Genomic DNA, 18,167 nt, shown 5'->3' on the forward strand with positions numbered 1-18,167 from the left:
ACTGCCCAACGGGTCCCAGATTGGAGAGGGTACAGGCTGGGCTGAGGGACAACCCCCCTCCGTGCACGAATTTTGTGCACCAGGCCTCTAGTTAGTACAATAAACATTTATAATGATAATGGAACAATATTCCATTACAATAAAAAACGAAAAATCCCTAATATGTCTAGAAATAGACAGGATTTACATAAGAAAAAGTACCATATCTGTAATAATGTCAACAACAACAAAAATAACCTCAAAAACAAAAATAAAAATCTCATTCTGGCTGGGAAGCTCAGTTGGTTAGAGCATTGTTAGGAAACGCTAAGGTTGGGGGTTCCATCCCCAGTCAGGGAACATAGAAGAAGCAACCAATTAAAGTGTAAATAAGTGGAACAACAAATCGATGTTTCTTTCTCTCTAAATAAAAATACATAAATAAATACATAAATTTGTATATATATAAACCTAAGTGACCAGCCGACTGTCCGACCGTCCAACTGGTAGCTATGACACGCACTGACCACCAGGGAGCAGACACTCAGTGCAGGAGCTGCCGAGCTGCGGTTACTTGGCAGCTGTGGATCTCGGGTGACACACCCGGAACCAGAGAGGAGGGAGCACAATTCTGGGGTGCATCACCTGAGAACCACCCTCTTGCAATCAGGGACCACTCTGGGGGTGTCAGAGAGGCAGTTTCAGCTGATCCCCGCAAACCAGGCCAAGGGACCCCACCAGTGCATGAATCTGTGCACTGGCCCTCTAGTATATACATCTATTATAATAAAAAGGTAATATGCTAATTATTTTGGATCTCATTCTGGACATCATTCTTGACGTCCTTCTGGACGAAGCCAGGACTGGAGGGAAGCCTGGGTCCCAGGTGCCAGAGGGAAGCCGGTGCCGGCAGCACTGGGAAGGAATGCCTACTCTTGCACAAATTTTGTACATCAGGCCTCTAGTAAATAAATAAATAAATAAATGAGAATATTATTAAGAGATTTATTTTAAAAAATACCAAAAGCAAAGAGGAGCATATAATAGGACTTAAATAAATTAAGAGACATAACATGTACCTGGATATAGTGATTCAAGAGATTGTCAGTTAAAATTAATTCTCAAGCTAATTAAAATAATCTCACTAAGGTTTTTTTTTAAAAACTTAGAATACTGATTAAAAATTCATCTCAAATAATTTCAAAGTAAACATTGCCAGGAGATGATGGAAAAGGAAGAATAAGAAAGTGAATCATTGGAACTGTAACATACTTGGATACATTTTATAAAGAAGTTGCAATAGTGCAGTGCTGATGCAGAAAGAGGTAGACCATTCAATGGAATAGGACAGAAAACCCCAAAACAAAACACACAACCTGAGAATTTAATGCACCATAAAGTGACAGTTTAAACTAGGTGAGAAAAAGTGGTTTGGGACATGTGAATAGCCATTTTTTCAAAAGTTCTTAAATGTGAACACCATGCTCCAAAATAAGTCTTGGATTGATCAAAAATGTATTTGGGCGTAATAAAACATAAATGTAAGAGGTGGGCCAAAAGGGGAGGGATAAGAGGAATGCAGAAAGGTGCTTCCATCTGGAGAACGGGCACTGGTTTCTCATAAATTTGTACTTGCAGACACTTATTCTCAGAAACCATGAAAACACCCAACTGTCGTTGAGTCTGCTAAGTTCCCTGGAGGTTGGCTTGGGCCCAGATGGATGTGGAACAGACATGAACTGAGGCACTAGGAGATTTAGAATTTTTTATAAAAATGTATTTCTATAAACTGGTAATTTTTAAATAGTAAAAGTACAATGTATTACAAACTATTTAATATCTTACAACTTTGCCAAGTCATTTATAAGGTATATTTGCCAGAAAAAATATTTTAAAAGATATATCAGCAAAATGATCTCAGATCTTTGTACTAAAATTCTTTTGTGGATAGTAAGAAAATCCTTAACACTACTTGTTTTATTTTGTCCATACAGTTTAGGGAAGAAGGCAAGGGAGCCACAGAGGTGTGCTCATGTGAGCATAATCCATTTGCTTTGGAAATAAAAATATTAAAAACCTCTGCTTTAGAGGGTATCTGCCGGGGATAAAAGTAGAACACGTGTGTTTTGAATTCTTTGAGGTTTGCCAGATTGAAAAATAGTGTTTCTGAAAATCACTTTTATGAACACTTCAAAATAAAGTGTTTGCCGTGGATTTGGGGCAGGATTCTGTATCTCGCCCTCCCCACCCCCTTTTTTTTTCAATATTATTCTGTACTAGGGGCCCAGTGCACAAGTCCGTGAACCTTGATAGAAACTGTGGGCCTCGAGGCTGCGGTGGGCACAGGGGCAGGTCTCGGCCCATCCTCCCAACCATGAAACTGGTTCTTGATAGAGGCGTCCAGGGATTGAGAAATAAAGAGACACAGAAGTAGATGTAAGCTGGGTCCCGAGTTGGTCGCTGACCTCTTCTGCTGGACAGACAGATGACTCCCTGAGCCACGCAGCACATTTATTTATATTCCCATATACAAGGGGGGTTCACCGGAAAACTTAAGATTAAAGGAGCTTGGGAGGGCCCAGGTCTATTTCATTTCCTCTTTTCCGGTGCTAGACTGGTTCCACATCTCAAAGCCCTCTTCCGGAACCTGGACAAAGGTAAGCCAGGAACTGACAACACCTCCGCACTCCTGGGGCAGGGGTGCAACTGACATGACTCTGTCAAATATCTAGGGCTTAGTCAACAGTAATCTAAAGAATGTCCATGTGTCTTCCCAGGGGGCCCTCTACAGGCCCCACTCGCATCTGCTGATGGCACCCAGCGACTGGGGCCAGGGGCAGGTGCTGGCAGTGGGTGTGAGTGAGGCCGATGCCAGCAGCAGGTAAGAGCGCTGGGTGGGACCACGACATGTGAGAGCAAAGAACTTTCAGTAACCAGCACAGGCTCACCCTGAGGACAGTGACCAGTGCCCCACCTGGGTCTGGCGCCCCCACTAACATGCTCCACCATCCCGTCGCCGCTGACACAGGCCATGTTCCGCATTCTGCCACCTGCTGCCGCCTCCCCTGGTGGTCAGCGCATGTCATATTGACAGGTTGTTTGGTTGTTCCATCATTTGTCCTATTTGCATATTACCCTTTTATTATATAGGATTATTATATGGGATTAGTTTCAGGTGTACAATATAGTGGTTACCCAATCTTATACGCTACAGAGTGCTTCCCTGATAGTTCAAGCACCCTCCCTGGACTGTACATAACCATTACAGTATGATTGTGCCCCATTGGTCTCTCCCTGGCCACTCCCACCCCTAGCACATGTTCTCACCCCCTAGTGTCTGTGTCCATTGGTAAAGCTTATATGCATGCATACAAGTCCTTTGGTTGCAGTAATTGTCTTTTAAGGAGAGTTTTCTGCATCACAATTCCTTGAGCATCCTGAAGTTCCACACCACCCTAGCTCTGTTCTTAGGCAAAGACTGCTTTTTCACTGGGGTAACTAACTGTTGCAAGCCTCTGGAAACACTTGGCCAACTCCCAGGGATGTCTGAGCAGAACCTAGACCTGCCCACAGGCAATAACTGATATATATTTTTTAATTTTTATTTTTGTTAATCCTCACTGAGGTTATTTTTCCCATTTTTAAAATTTTTAAACATTTATTATTACTTTGTGGAAAGAAGGTAATGGAGGGAGCAGTAGGGGAGAGAGAGACAGAGAGAGAGAGAGACAGAGAAACATGGGTGTGAGAGAGAGACTTGAGTTGACTGCCCCTAGCACGCCCTGAACTTGGAACCAGGGATCTAATCTGCAACTTTGGTTCATGCTCTTGACCAGTTTTAGAACCCTCCACCTCTGGGGCTGGGTTGGGAGCTCTAACCAGGGGACACGCCCACCCGGGCAGTCTCTGAGATTTGAGATATTTGCACTTTGCACATGTGTTCTGGCTACCTTTGACCTCAAGGTTCTATTCGCAGGGGCAGTGATGTCAGAGGCTGTTGCTTGGTTACTATGATTCTGAGAGGAGATGTTAAACTGCCAAACTGCCCTGCTTGAATGCTGTGGCGTGCGGTGGTTGACTAGAGAGCTCCTATTCAGCTCAGGAGGTGCGAAAAGCAGAGGGAAGGTGAGGCTTCTCTGAAGCCCTAGACTCTCTGCCATGGAGAAGCGTTTTACTTTTCTGAGAAGTCCCAGAGTGGCGGCCATGGACTCCCCCACCACTCCTGGGAGCAGTGGCGTGGGAGCCAGAATGCCTCACTATGGAGACCAGCATATGGGAGAGATCCACAAAGCTGCCAGCGAGGGCAACCTGCAGAGAGTGAAGGAAATCCTATTGTTCAGGAAAAATATTCGGAATGATAGGGACATGATGAGCAGGTAATGGGGACTGGGAGGCTGGTGGCCTGGGGTCCACTGGGAGGAGGTGGGTGGACCTGGGATAGGTGCACCCTTGCAGGTCTCAGCAGGTGGAGCACAGCCTCCTGTCAGCCAGGGCTCTGGGTTGACTTCCTTCCCGGGACCTAGCAGCACCTCCCTGATGGACACCTGACCTGGGGTCTAGCACGCAGACCAAATTTATGAGCAGCAAAAATAAAAACACATGGACTCACTCATAATTCCTCTTACAGAGCACTTTACTGACAACTTTTAAGTGATTTAACTAGGTATCAATAATGGAAATGAAATTAATTATATACAACATTTTTATATTTGACTAGAGGCCTGATGCACGATTTCATGCACCAGTAGGGTCCCTCAGCCTGGCCTGCAGGATTGGACTGTAACTGGCTTTAAAACACCCTCCAAGGGGTCCTAGATTGTGAGAGGGCACAGGCCAGCCCAAAGGACCCCACCAATGCACAATCGGGGCCAGGGAAGGACACGAGAGGTTGGCCAGCTGGGGCGGGGCAATGGGAGTGCTCTAGGGCATGTCTGGCCTGTCTTGCTCAGTCCCTATAGGTCTGACCCTAGCAGTAAGCTAAGCTATCAGTTGGAATGTCTGCCCCCCGGTGGTCAGTGCACATCATAGCGACTGGTCGACCACTCAACTGTCACACCCTGGTGGCCAGTGAACATCATAGTGAGTGGTTGAGTGGCCTTAGCTTATCATTAGCATATTACACTTTGATTGGTGGAACAGCTGACTGACGACTGACAGCAAATTAGCCTTTTATTATAGAGGATTTTATACTGTACACATTTTTATATCATAATGTTACATACTATAGAAAAGTGCACAATGAAAGAGAAGTACCAGGAGAATACACAAATGTCTATTTATATATATATTTTAATGTTGAAAAAGACTTGAAGTGAAAAATTTCTGGAGGTTGATTGAGCAATATAAAAATTCAAGCCTGGCTGGCATGGCTGAGTGGTTGAGTGTCGACCTAAGAACCAGGAGATCTGGTTCTGGGCATATGTCTGGGTCGCGGGCTCTATTTTTTGGTAGGAGTGTGAAAGAGGCAGCCAATCAATGATCCTCTCTCAACATTGAATAAAATATATTTTACGCATCAATAAAAGTATATTTTAAAAAATTTTCAAACACTTGGTCTACCAGAAAATAATCTCAGCAAAATAAAAGAAAATGTTCTTGCAAAATATTTGCAGTATATGTGTATCAGAGAAAAGATATGTCATCCTTTTACAGAGAAGTCTTTGAAATCAAGAACAAAAAACTTTAAGTTGAACATGAACAAAGTACTTTTTGCATAAGTATAATTGACCAATGGACAAACAAGAAAAATATTTAGTGTCCCTGGACAAAAGGGAATAAGTTAAAAGAGGAAAATAGTATTTTCCATCCATAAAGTTTGTGAAGATGACCAGTGATTGTCCTTTTACTGATGTTTAAAATTAATTTGCTTTTGACATTTGCAATAGGCAATTTGGCAGGAGGGTGAGTGTTAGAATCCAGCAATCTTGGATTGCGACAGACCTAATAAAAGAGTGATATACTAATACTAGAGACTCAATGCATGAAATTTGTGCAAGAGTAGGCCTTCCTTTCCCCCGACTGCCGGCACCGGCTTCCCTCTGGCAACTGGCACCCAGACTGGATTCCCTCTGGCCACCCGCAGGCACCAGGGACCCGGGCTGGCTTCTCTATGACCCCAGCTTTGTCTGGAATGATGTCTGGAAGGATGTCTGGTCTAATTAGCATATTACCCTTTTATTATTATAGATACTCTGCGGGATCGGGCCTAAACCGACAGTTGGACATCTCTTTAGGGTTCCCAGTTGTGAGAGGGTGCAGGCTGGGCTGAGGAACCCACCCCATGCACAAATTTTGTGCACTGGGCCTCTAGTTCAGATATATTCCCTATACACTTCAATTCTATTTATACTAAAAGCTAAGTTATATAGTTTGTTTCACTCAGTACTACTAAAAAAGGTAATGTCTTAATGAGAAAAACTCATTATGGTTATGCATACACACAAGCAGACTATGATCTTACATTACTGAAAAATAGATGCAAAATGTGTTAAAATTTATTTCTGAGCATCACAGACAAAAAACAACCTAAAAGAGTTCACAACCACTAACACAGTAATGCATGAAATTTTGAAGGGTATTCTTGAGGAAGAACGATAAAGGAGAAGAAGAAGAGGAGGAGGAGGAGTTAAAGTATATAAACAATAATATGACAATAAATATATATTTACTAGAGGCCAGATGCATGAAATTTGTGCAAGAGTAGGCCTTCGCAGCTTCAACAGCTGCCTAGATCCTTCCCTTGCAGCTGTTGTGGCTTCCTTGATCCTTTGGCTATAGCCTGGCTTCGCCTGGAAGGTCATCTGGAAAGATGTTTGGTCTAATTAGCATATTATGCTTTTATTATTATACTAGAGGTCTGTTGCGTGGCGATTTGTTCAATAGTCTTTCCTTCCCCTGGCTGTTGGCACCGGTTTTCCTCTGATACCTGGAAACAAACTTTGCTCTGGCCGCCAAGTTCTGTCTTTGCTCTGACTGGCTGGAGTCTTCACCCTGGCCAGAGCCTTGAGTCTTCTCTGCACTGGCTGGAGCACCACTCCTGTAACTCCCTCCACAACTCCCCCACCATACCCCTCATAGCAGGCATCTGACCCCACCCAGCCTCTTCGCACCTGTGTATGCAAATTAAGCAGTAATCTTTGTTGGGTTAATTTGCATATTTAATCCTGATTGGCTGGTGGGCGTCACGGGGGTATGGTCAAGTTGCATATTTCTATTTTATTTGTGTAGATGTCATCAATTGAATCTAAAAATCAAAATATATGAACAAGAAGTCTAATAAACAAAAAATACCAATGAATAAAATAGAACCAGAAGCATAGAAACATGGAGCAGACTGCTGTATATCAGACGCAAGGGGGAACAGAGGAGGCAGGAAGAGATTAACCTAAGATTTTACCAATGGACACAGACAGTAGGGTATAGAAAGCCTGAGGCGGGGCAGGAACGAGGTGGAGTGAGACAATGAAGGAAAAAAGGAGGACATCTGTAATACTCTCAACCATAAACATTTTTTTAAAAAGAGAGAAAATGTAAAAGACTATTACTAATGCTGAAGTGCTTTTTAATCAATAAAGAATTATTTAAAAATATTGAATTCTTCCACTATGTGTACCCATTCTTTCAATCCATTTTTACATAAAATATAACCTGAATACCTATTATGTAGCAGGCATATTCTACTCAGGATCCTTTCTCTCCAACTCTCAAGCCCTTTTCATCCTTACAATCTTCATGTTGCCCAATATGAGCAAAATGAGAAATTCATGATTGAAGTATTAGGACATCATCAGGTTGAAGCCTTTTCTCCTTGCTTCCTAACAAAAGTATTTCTGAAGGTAGGAAATTGTAAAAGATAACCTTTAACTGCCCTTTGACAATGTATAATAGTAATAAGTACTAATATTGATCATTGGGAACATCTACTTTCCCTACAATCTATAAATCTAAATACTGGACAAAATGAGCCATCCTAAATATTTGAATCCTGACCTTCCTTTGAGTTGTTTTATTAAAAATCAAAGTAAGAATTATCTTTAAAAATTTTCTTGATTTCCTTTTGTGTCCTCTTTACCCTCATAAAGCTATTAAGAATTAAAATGTATTTAAATGCCAACTATTTAATAAAACTGCAAGAGGAAAGTTGTAGTTAGCATTATTTCACTGAATGTAAGGTACCGTGGATGTCAGTATTTTTTCTATTAATTTTTTTAAATGCTTCCAATAATGGTTGTAAGACATTCTGAATTATAAATTGGATTCCAATGGCAGAGATGTTAAAGTGTGAGAAAATAAGCATTTTAGGATCATTTAAATAATATGTTTTTCTGATGCTTATAATAGGTCTGCAAAGTAGGTATAATGATATCATTTTACTTAATTGAAATGTTGTTTCTGTAAATTTTTAGTAGTAATAATGATAATAATAATAATAATGATATTATCTAACAATTACTGAGTTGTGTTTTTTTTTTTTTTCTGGGCTAACAGCTGTAGTAAACACTTTGCATAGATTTTCATTAAAGCCAACAATGGTGTCCTGTGAGATATCAATTATTTTTATCTCCATTTTTCTGATGAGAAAATTGAGGCACAGAAAGGCCAAGTGACAGCTAATAAGTGACAGTTAAAATAGGATCAGAACCAAGTTGAGCTGAATCCCTAGGTCATCCTCTCTCTATTCAAATAGGCTTCTCTTTCACTATTGTGGTGAGTAACAAGAACTAATAAATATTGTACTGTCTGCAGAAGAAAAATAAATATGTGTTTTGAAGGCATAGGGAGAAATGTTTACGATAACATGGACAATTGCATGCTTTCATCTGGTGCCCGCTAAGTTCCTAAGGAGTCCTCTCACTTTCATAGGACTGCTCTGCACGTGGCCTGTGGCAAGGGCCATCCAGAGGTGGTGAGACTGCTAGCACGCAGACATTGCCTATTGAACCTCTGTGATATTGACAACAAAACAGCTCTGATTCACGTATGTATTAGCTAACTATGTCTACATGAGATGGGTTTAATTTAATTACTTAGAATAAAAATGAGTTTATCTCACTTAACTAAAAGCCATTGTGAAACTTGTAGGATGTTTACTTTGCATTCCAAAAACTTACCATCAATTTTTTGGCATAATACTGACAGGCCATACAATGTGGGCAAGAAGAATGTGCCACTATTCTACTAGACCATGGTGCCGATCCAAATGTGGTGGACATCCACGGCAACACTGCTCTCCACTATGCTGTCCATGGTCACAACACAGCTATAGTGGAAAAGCTACTTTCCCCTATGTCAAATATGGAAGCGAGAAACAAGGTATAGACCAAGTAACTTTGCAAAATATTTGAAATTCATGTTTTTACTTCAGTTTCGAGCCTTTTTTTAAAATGTATGTTTTATTGATTTTAAAGAGAAAAGAAGGGAGAGTTAGAGAGAGATAGAAATATCAATGATGACAGAGAATCATTCATTGGCTGCCTCCTGCACGCCCCCATTTGGGGATCCAGCCCACAAGCCCTAAAAGTGCCTCCTGGTTCCAGGGTCAACACTCAACCGCTGAGCCACACCAGCTGGGAACAAGCATTTTCTCTCTCATATACAAACACTGAATACAATGTATCAGGCCCTGTCACCATGGAAACAACTCCAAAGCCCAGTCAGGGTGGGCTGGAGAAATGTAGTGTCCATGGAAGGGGCAAAGCTCTGTCCTCCAGCTACCCTTCCACCCCAGAAGGAAGAACGTCCTGTTAGGGCTTGGGCGTGGGTGATAGGCTCAGAGTCCACGAAGGACTGAAGGCTTGGGGTTTGGGGGGTTGAGGTGATGTTGGGGACTGGTTGCTATGCTGACAGGGGCTTAGGAAATGGGTGCTGCTGGGTGTGGGTGGGAAGAGGAGGCCTAATACCCAGCAAGGGGAGCTGGGTGAGTGCAAGTGGGAAGAGGAAGTCCCAGTCCACAGGCAGCATAATCACAACAGTGTACCGTGATAGATGCTATGACAGCAACCAAGATTCTTGGAACCCGCGTTGGAAATGTTTGAGGTGGGTTTGGGGAATGATGTTACAGTTAATCAGTTGAAGAGGGAGTGGAGGACATTATAAAGGGAAGGAGCAGCCAGTGACTGCACAGAGGTGAGAAGAAATGGGTTTCTATTATTACTTTTTTCATCCTCATCAGCAGATATTTTTTTCCATTGGCTTTTGAGAGAATTGAAGGGAGTAACAGAGTGAAAGGAGAGAGAGAGAGAGAGAGAGAGAGAGAGAGAGAGAGAGAGAGAGAGAGAGAGATGTGGTGTGGTGCCTCCCCATAGGCCCAGATTGGGGATCAAACCTGCAACCTGGGTACGTGCTTTTGAATGGGAATCAAACCTGGATCCTCCAATGTGCAGTCTAAAGCTCTAACCAGTGAGAACACCAGCCAGGGCAAAAGGGGCTGCTTTTCATTTACTTTCTATATTATATGTTTAAGTTCAGAGAATCTTTTATGAGTTCTAATATTCAGTTTGGATATATGTAATTTTATAAATTGTTTCTTATGCTCTACAGAATGACTTCACACCACTTTCACGTGTGAAATATGAAAACAAAGAGAAAATGGTGCAATTTTTAGTACCTAGAAGTTCGAAAGTTCATCCGATGGAAAGGTACAATTGTTCATTCTTTGTTTTTTATTAGAGAGTACATTTGTTAAAGCTGGGGACAGTGAAACAAGGAAGGCCTTAGGATAGAAGAAGCAGGTGTTAGTTGGAACCATTCTATACTGTCTAGAGAGGTTCAAATAATGCTGCAGGAAAAGACAATCATTCCTTCCTCCTTTGTTACCAGTTCTGTACCCCAAGGTCACTCCATATCCTTAGAGCATCTTTGCGTAGTTAGTGGGAGGTCCCACCTCTCCTTTTGCAGAGTAGTAGGCAGCAGCCTGCCTGAGATTCCAAAATGGAGGTTGGCCCCTCAACTGACCTCTTTGCCATAACAATGAAACATTCCCAACTGAGTTGAATTTACTTAGGGTTCAAAATATTTTAAATTATGCCTCACATGGAATCCAGTCAACAGAAAGCTCTGATTCAAAAGTCGGTTATTGATCTTTACAATTGCTATGGGTGCATGACCCATCAGTATCCATGTGTGACAAGTAGGAGTGTATCTTCCAAGCCAATTGGGAGTGGACAGGCTGATTAAGCATCATTCTCATAAAGATCTGCTGGTTCACAGTTTGAGGAGGCAGAGAAAGGCTAATAGTAGTCCAGGTGAAATCCTGATTTCTTTAGTTTTCTACAGTTCATATGATTCAAAACAAAACTTAGGGAGCATTGTGCTACCTGACTTCATGAGGTAATATGTTTGTACATACATTTAGTTGCAAGTTATACAGTAACTGAGATCCCCTGAATTACAAACCACAAAGAAAGGACAGGTAATAACCAAAATTAATAGCATTTTCTGAAAACAGCAACATTCGAATGTTAGAAAGCTTAAAAAAACCCACATTAGCATTTCTTTGGGATTCCAAAACAGTGTCAACAAATAGAGTTTAATAACAGATTTTTCCTTTGCCTTAATGTTTCTCTGAGCATTTCTTTTTTTTTTTCCTGTATTTTTCATTTCAATCTCATAGCAACCTTCTAAAGTAAATACCAGATGATCTCACTCATTTATGGATAATAAAGAACATTATAAACTGATGAACAAAAAGATAGATACAGAGACAGTAAAGCATCAGACTGTCAAATTTCAGCAGGAAGGTTAGGGAGAGATGGGGGAGATAAGAGGTCAAAAGAAGGACTTGTATGCATGCATATAAGCATAACCAATGGACACAAAACACTGGGGGGTGAGGGCATGTATGGGAGTGGGGTGCGGGAGCAATGGTAAGATATGTACACATATAATACCTTAATAAAAAAATGGGGAAAAATAAAGTAAGGCAGTTAGATCCTTATTTTGTAAAGGAGGACCTTGAGCCACAGAAAACTGACTTGTTTGAGAACAAATAGCTGTGTTTATAGAACTAGGATGTCTGAGTTCAAGAGACTTGCCATATGTCAAGCCAACTCTAATTAATTCACCGAACTAGATTGCCTTCAAATCCTGACTCTTTTATGCTACTGTTCTTTAAAAATTCCATGCTTCGTTAGAAGTTTGTAGAACTTACAAATTTGAAGTGTGTAGTATAATTAATGTTTTAATATTAACTCTTACATTATCTGACATATGCTAAGAAGTTACAATACTTGGGAAATGTTTTTATATTTCTATTAAGATAGTAATATTATTTATCACCATTTTTTATTTACAGCAACCAACAACCACCTTCTAAAAAAAAAGAAAAAAGAAGACATTTGGAGTCTCCTGAAAGTAAACATTTTGGTAAGACTTCTGGTAGTGAATTACTCTTTGTGCTCCTACCATAGATGAATTAAGAGTAAGGAAGTTTTGATAATGAAGGAGCAATAAAAATAAACAAACAATGTATAAGTTGCATGTATAGGTTTTCTTAATCTCTTTCTTAGTACAATAGTATTCAGTATTATTTAAAAAGTTACTTGTAGGTAATTTTAAAGTCTGGGGTGATATTGTTTGAAAAGTTCATTTATTTAGTATTGATCCCTAAAATCCTATATGATATCTTTATGTAAAAAAGAAAAAAGATTTTAAGTTAGGATGTTGTATGTTCCTCTATATTCACTTTGTAACAGATTGCACTTGTATATACAGAATGGACCTTTTGTTTAGTTTTGACAGGCAATGGATTACATTCAGTAAATGAAACCTGTTTTACATAGTGATTTGTCTCATTAAAAAAGTAGCTAAAACTGGGAACTCAACAATACTTTCCTGTACCGCAAACAAATGGCAAATAATAAGAACTGCAACACATAGTGTGCAAAGATCTTAATGAGATTTTTAAAAAATATATTTTTATTGATTTCAGAGAGGTAGGGTGAGAGAGACAGAGAAACATCAATGATAAGAGATAATCATTGATTGTGTGCTTCCTGCATGCCACTCATTGGGGATCTAGCCCACAAAGTGGGCATGTGCCTCAAGAGATAATTGGACCTTGACCTCCTGGTTCATAGGTCGACCCTCCACCACTGAGCCATGCTGGCTGGGTCTAAAGAGATTGTTTTTTAAAGATATCTACCAATAGCACAGAAGTCAGAAAGGCAACACCTGTTGAGAATCATAGGATACTTTACATAGTATGACAAAAGCCTTCACTATCATCAACTTCATTCCTCAGAAGTCAGAACAGAATGAGATATGTTGATTCACTAGAACAAGATGTTTCCTTCTGTTTGTTGGATAATTGTCAGGATACTGTAATTTATTTAGAACAAGAAGCTCTGATCAAAAGATAATAAAAATAAATATACAAATAGCCCAACTCAGGACTCCACAAATTATAACAAAAATACAAAAGTGTTTCACAGTGACAAAGATGCCAGTGTGCTAGCCAGATGTGGCACCTACTTCATTGTGCAATCCGAATCTGAACTGTATGAGGACACCTTGGACTTAGTAGACTTTTACCAGAGGACTTGTGTACGTTGGTTTTGCAAGTTATAGGAAATAGAAAGATGCAATATCATTTTGACCTTGAGCTCATAATAAGAGAGCTGTCTCTGATTTATTTCTGTGTTTATCACATCAGAATTTTCAAAGAAAATGTCAAAATTTAGTAATTAATTTATCTGCTTATTGGTCTACTATCTAACTCTCAGGTGCCTTTTAGGTACTGAGTGCTATTCTGATGTTGCAGAATTGAAATGTTTTAAAAACATAGTCTCTGCCCTCCAAGAGCTTGTTATTGTCATTGTCATTTCTATTAGTTACTATACTTTATTCAGTGCTTGCTAGGTGGTAGAACGCACTAGGAGCTTATCATTATTTATTCTTGTTTATTGTTGGATAGCATGTGCCAGCCACTTTAGTCCATAATGAAAACTAGAGTTTTTAAAATGTGGTGAACTCTGTAGGTCAGTTGCTTAAAGTATTGTACCAATAGGCCAAGTTGTGGGTTTGATCCCTGATCCTGGTCCATACCAGAATCAACCAATGGATGCTTAAATAAGTGGAACAACAAACCAATGTTCTCTCACTCTCTTTTTTTCTTTAACCAATGTTCAAAATGTGTTAAAAAAAAATAAAGACATTCTTGCACATCCAAACCTTCCCCTTTTTCTTTCCTCACAGGGATGATTTACCTAAACTCTAAGGGACCCCAGGAAGGGCCCAGAGCAACAATGGTCACTAGCAATTCATCCTGGGCAAACCCTCTAAACCTGACTTCTTGGTGAGCCTAGGCTCATTTTCCCAACCCTTTCTTGCTTCACTATCCCCAACTTCTATAATAATGTCCTCCAAAATTCACCTACACACACAAATAAAATGAATAATATAAAATAAAATAAAAATGTGGGTGGGATTTAAATTAAGCCTGCAGATGGAGAAGTTTGCCAGGTAAAGGTGCAGAAGGGTGATGTTTGGCTACAGGAACATGAGTCCAAGGGCTACTATGTACGTGCATGTTAACTTTGGGGGATTTATGAGTACTGCCATTTCAATGTGCAAAATATGTGCTATGGGAATGGTTGGGAATGAGGTGAGTGCCTAGCTAAGGCAAGCTTATGAAAGTCTTCAGTACCACAGAAAGGACTAGATCTTCTCCTGTGGACTTGGGAAATTTATCAGATAGAATGCTTTTAGCTTCAGGTAATAATGGGTGGCTAATTCACAGAGGCTGCACCTACGGGAACTAGGATTGTTTTGTTTGTTCAGTGATATCATCAGGATCCCAGGTGCTGTCCCTTATTCAGCTGTGAGGTTGTCAGTGCTTATGTCTGCTTTCCTGGTGAGCTAATTAGTGATGGCTCAGAAGCATCCTATTCTCACATGACAATATGCGAAGACCAAAGGACTGCTTTGGTTATTTTAAGTTTTTTGTTAAAGTCTAGTTGGCACACAATATATTACTTTCAGGTGTATGACATATTGGTTTGACATTTACATACCTTATGATTTGTTCACCATGATAACTCTAGTAACCATCTATCACCATGCCATGTTATTACAATATTGACACATTCCCTTTGCTGTACAATTGATGTCTGTGGCTTATATATCTTATAACTAGAATTTTGCACTTCTTATTCATATTCTTCTAATTTCATCCATGTCCTCAACTCACTACCCTCTGGCAACCATCAGTTTGTTCTTTGTAGCCATGGGGTGTGCTTCTGTTTTGTTTGCTTTGTGGTTTTAGATTGCCCATGTAAGTGACATCATATGGTATTTGTCTTTCTCAGTCTTATTTCACTTAGTATAACCCTCCACTTGGTCCATGAATGTTGCTCTAACTAGCAATATTTCATTCTTTTTTATGTCTGAGTAATATTATATATACTGCATCTTCTTTATTAATTTATCTATAGAAGGACTCAGAGTTTTCTTATATATCTTGGCTATTGTAAATAATGGTGCAGTGAACATAGGGGTGTGGATATCTTTGCAAGTTTGTGTTCATGTATTTGTTGGATAAATATTCAGAAGTGGAGTGGCAGTTCTATTTCCAACTTTTTAAGGAATCTCCATGTTGCTTTACACAGTGACTATACCAATTTACAATCATATGAACAGGACTCGAGGGTTTCCTTTTTCTTCAAATACTTGCCAACACTTGTTATTTATTTATATTTTGATGACAGCCATTCTGAGAGGAGTGAGCTGGTACTTCATTATGGCTTTCATTTGCATTTCCTGATTAGTGATGTTGACATATATGCTTCCTTTATTTTATTAAAAAAATATGCTTTTATTTATATTTAGTGAGAGAAGAGGGGAAAGGGAGAGTGAGATGAATATAGCAAGAAAACAATCACATTGCTCAGCTGCCTCCTGCCACACATACTGGGCATCCAGCCTGCAATTTGGGCATGTGCCCTAAATGGGAATCCTAACAGCCATCTCTTAGAGCCTGGGATGACTCTCAATCCACCGAGCCACAAATGCGTGGCCTATATGTTTCTTTTCAATCAGAAGAAAACTGATTGCCTTGCATTTGACTTCCCCTAATGTATTATAGACTTGGGTTACATCACATGATCATTCCTAAACCAGTTAGTGGTAATCTAGTTACTGTGATGAGTGCAGTATAATTATTTCTCTTTTTGGAGCTTGGGAGATACCACCTTCTTTGTGTATCATGACAGTAAATGTCCAAATAGTGATATGGTTCTCCAGCAAGAATGGAGACTGAGGTAGGGAGCCAGCAGCATTTACTGGGGATACATTGGAGTTTTGAGCAGAAGTATAACAAGACTGGATTTGATTAGGGCCTTCTGGTTGTGATAGGAAGTAGGTATCCGAAAGATTTGTCGGCAAAGGATGTGATTTTAGGCCATGTGGTATGTCATATCTACTCAAGTCTGCCATTGTACTGTGAGAGCAGCCTTAGACAATCTTTAAGTGAATAGGCAAGACTGTGTTCCAGTTAGACATTTCTTTACAAAACCATATGGCAGTTTGTATTGGTCCTGGGGTTCCTCGTTTCCTGTGTGACCCCCATGTAAATGATAGATGAAAGGAAACCACATAAAGAGATTGGGAAACAAAGGAAGATTTTGCCTCCTTGGGCTGGCATTAGTCTATTATGAAGTTTCACCTATCCATGCAGGGATGAGTCAGAAAGCTCAATTTATTCCATTTAAAATGTTGTTTTTCTAGGTCTATGTCTTTCTCATTTTTTTCTGCTTAAAAATCTTATTAATTTAAGAGGGAACAATAATAGTTGGTGGTATTTTCCCCCCTGAGAGAGCCATCTGTTAAGAGCCCATGTTTGACTAGAGTAGTTGACAGTAGCAAAATAAAGTTGACAGTAGCAAAATAAAATAAATAGTGGACAGTAGCAAAATAAAGTAGTTGACAGTAGGAAAATAAAGTAGGTCTAGTTCATACAATTTTGTGATGAATCAATGTAAAACGTTGGCGGGGAGAGAGAAATACAAAGTATTTGTAGGTTTCCTGGTAGTGCACTGGCATTTAGAGTGAACATGAAGAATAGGACTTTGTGAGATGAGCAGGAAAGAGCCACAGTTCAACTAGACAGACCAGTATGTTTTTATACATGTTGAGTTTGGTGGAATATCCATGGGTATCCCTACCTTCTGGATAATATTTCTTTGACTTTTTGACTTGTTCTGCCAACAATTGCCTTTAATGGGTGAGCCATGCTTTCAGTTTTATAAGAAATTAAGAAAAGGATTAGGAGCAAATAAAAAGAACTCTGCAAGCACCAGAACACTATTACACTACATGTGATAATTATTGTTTTTCTGTATCTATCCCAGTTATTTGATTGACTCATAACTACTATTGCAAAAAGGAATGAAAGCCTGCTTAGTTGGAGAAAATTGTCAGTGTGAGGACAATTTTCTTGAGAGGAACTTTTATATTATAGAATATGTTGTCAATCATTAGGATTCTGTGACTTTTATTACGAGCAAATAGAATTGCTGCTTGTTTTACATTGTTTTCTGACATCAATGCTTTATTTATCGCTTTCATGCCTTTATTTCAACAGTTACTCATCTACAGAAGTCTCTAAAACAAACATGGAGCAGAAGAAAATCAAATAAAGGTATTCTGTGAAATCAAGTTCTGACTGTGATCATGTATCAACCCAAATTATCAAAATGTCACATAATGAAATTGTGTTAGAGGTTCCTAAACCCTCACCTAAGTTTGCTTCTTCACTAGAAAGGTTCACAGGACTCGCACATAGTTATGCTCCTACCTGAGATTTATTACAGTGAAAGGATAAAAGGAAAATGAGCCAAGAGAAAAGGTGTGTGTGACAATGTGTGGAGGACACCAGGCACAAGCTCCCAAGAGTCCGCTCCCTGTGGAGTTAGCAGAAGATGCTTAATTATTCCAGTGTCAAATTTTGACCACACACATGAAATATGTATCAACCAGTCTTCTTAGACTCAGTGGCAAGGTTTTCATGACATAAGCGTCTTCCCCATAGCATGTACCGAAATTCTAGATTCCCAGAGGAAAGCAAGTATTTAGCATGAACCCCATTGCTTGTGCAACTCCAGGCACAGGGGGCCACTCTTATCAGTTAGGCAAAGGTAGGAGCCCCCTCCCCAGATTCAAGTTTTCAGACACCAAATAAAGGGTTGCCATTT

General features: G+C 39.9%; 1 protein-coding gene across 1 annotated transcript; it reads left to right on the forward strand.

The window, feature by feature from the left end:
- The first annotated feature begins 4,182 nt into the window (after positions 1–4,182).
- LOC114229986 (ankyrin repeat domain-containing protein 26-like) lies at positions 4,183–9,297 on the forward strand. Its single transcript, XM_054724933.1, has 3 exons — positions 4,183–4,355; positions 8,842–8,956; positions 9,118–9,297. The coding sequence occupies exons 1-3, from the start codon at positions 4,183–4,185 to the stop codon at positions 9,295–9,297; spliced, it is 468 nt and encodes a 155-aa protein (XP_054580908.1).
- Positions 9,298–18,167: the final 8,870 nt, after the last annotated feature.

Source organism: Eptesicus fuscus, chromosome 2 (genome assembly GCF_027574615.1).
Source record: "Eptesicus fuscus isolate TK198812 chromosome 2, DD_ASM_mEF_20220401, whole genome shotgun sequence".
Taxonomy (NCBI): Eukaryota; Metazoa; Chordata; class Mammalia; order Chiroptera; family Vespertilionidae; genus Eptesicus; species Eptesicus fuscus.

Coding starts and splice junctions, on each gene's coding strand:
- LOC114229986 (XM_054724933.1), top strand. CDS start 4,183: ATGGACTCCCCCACCACTCCTGGGAGCAGTGGCGTGGGAGCCAGAATG. Junction 4,356..8,841: donor GATAGGGACATGATGAGCAG/GTAATGGGGACT, acceptor TCACTTTCATAG/GACTGCTCTGCACGTGGCCT. Junction 8,957..9,117: donor ACAAAACAGCTCTGATTCAC/GTATGTATTAGC, acceptor TAATACTGACAG/GCCATACAATGTGGGCAAGA.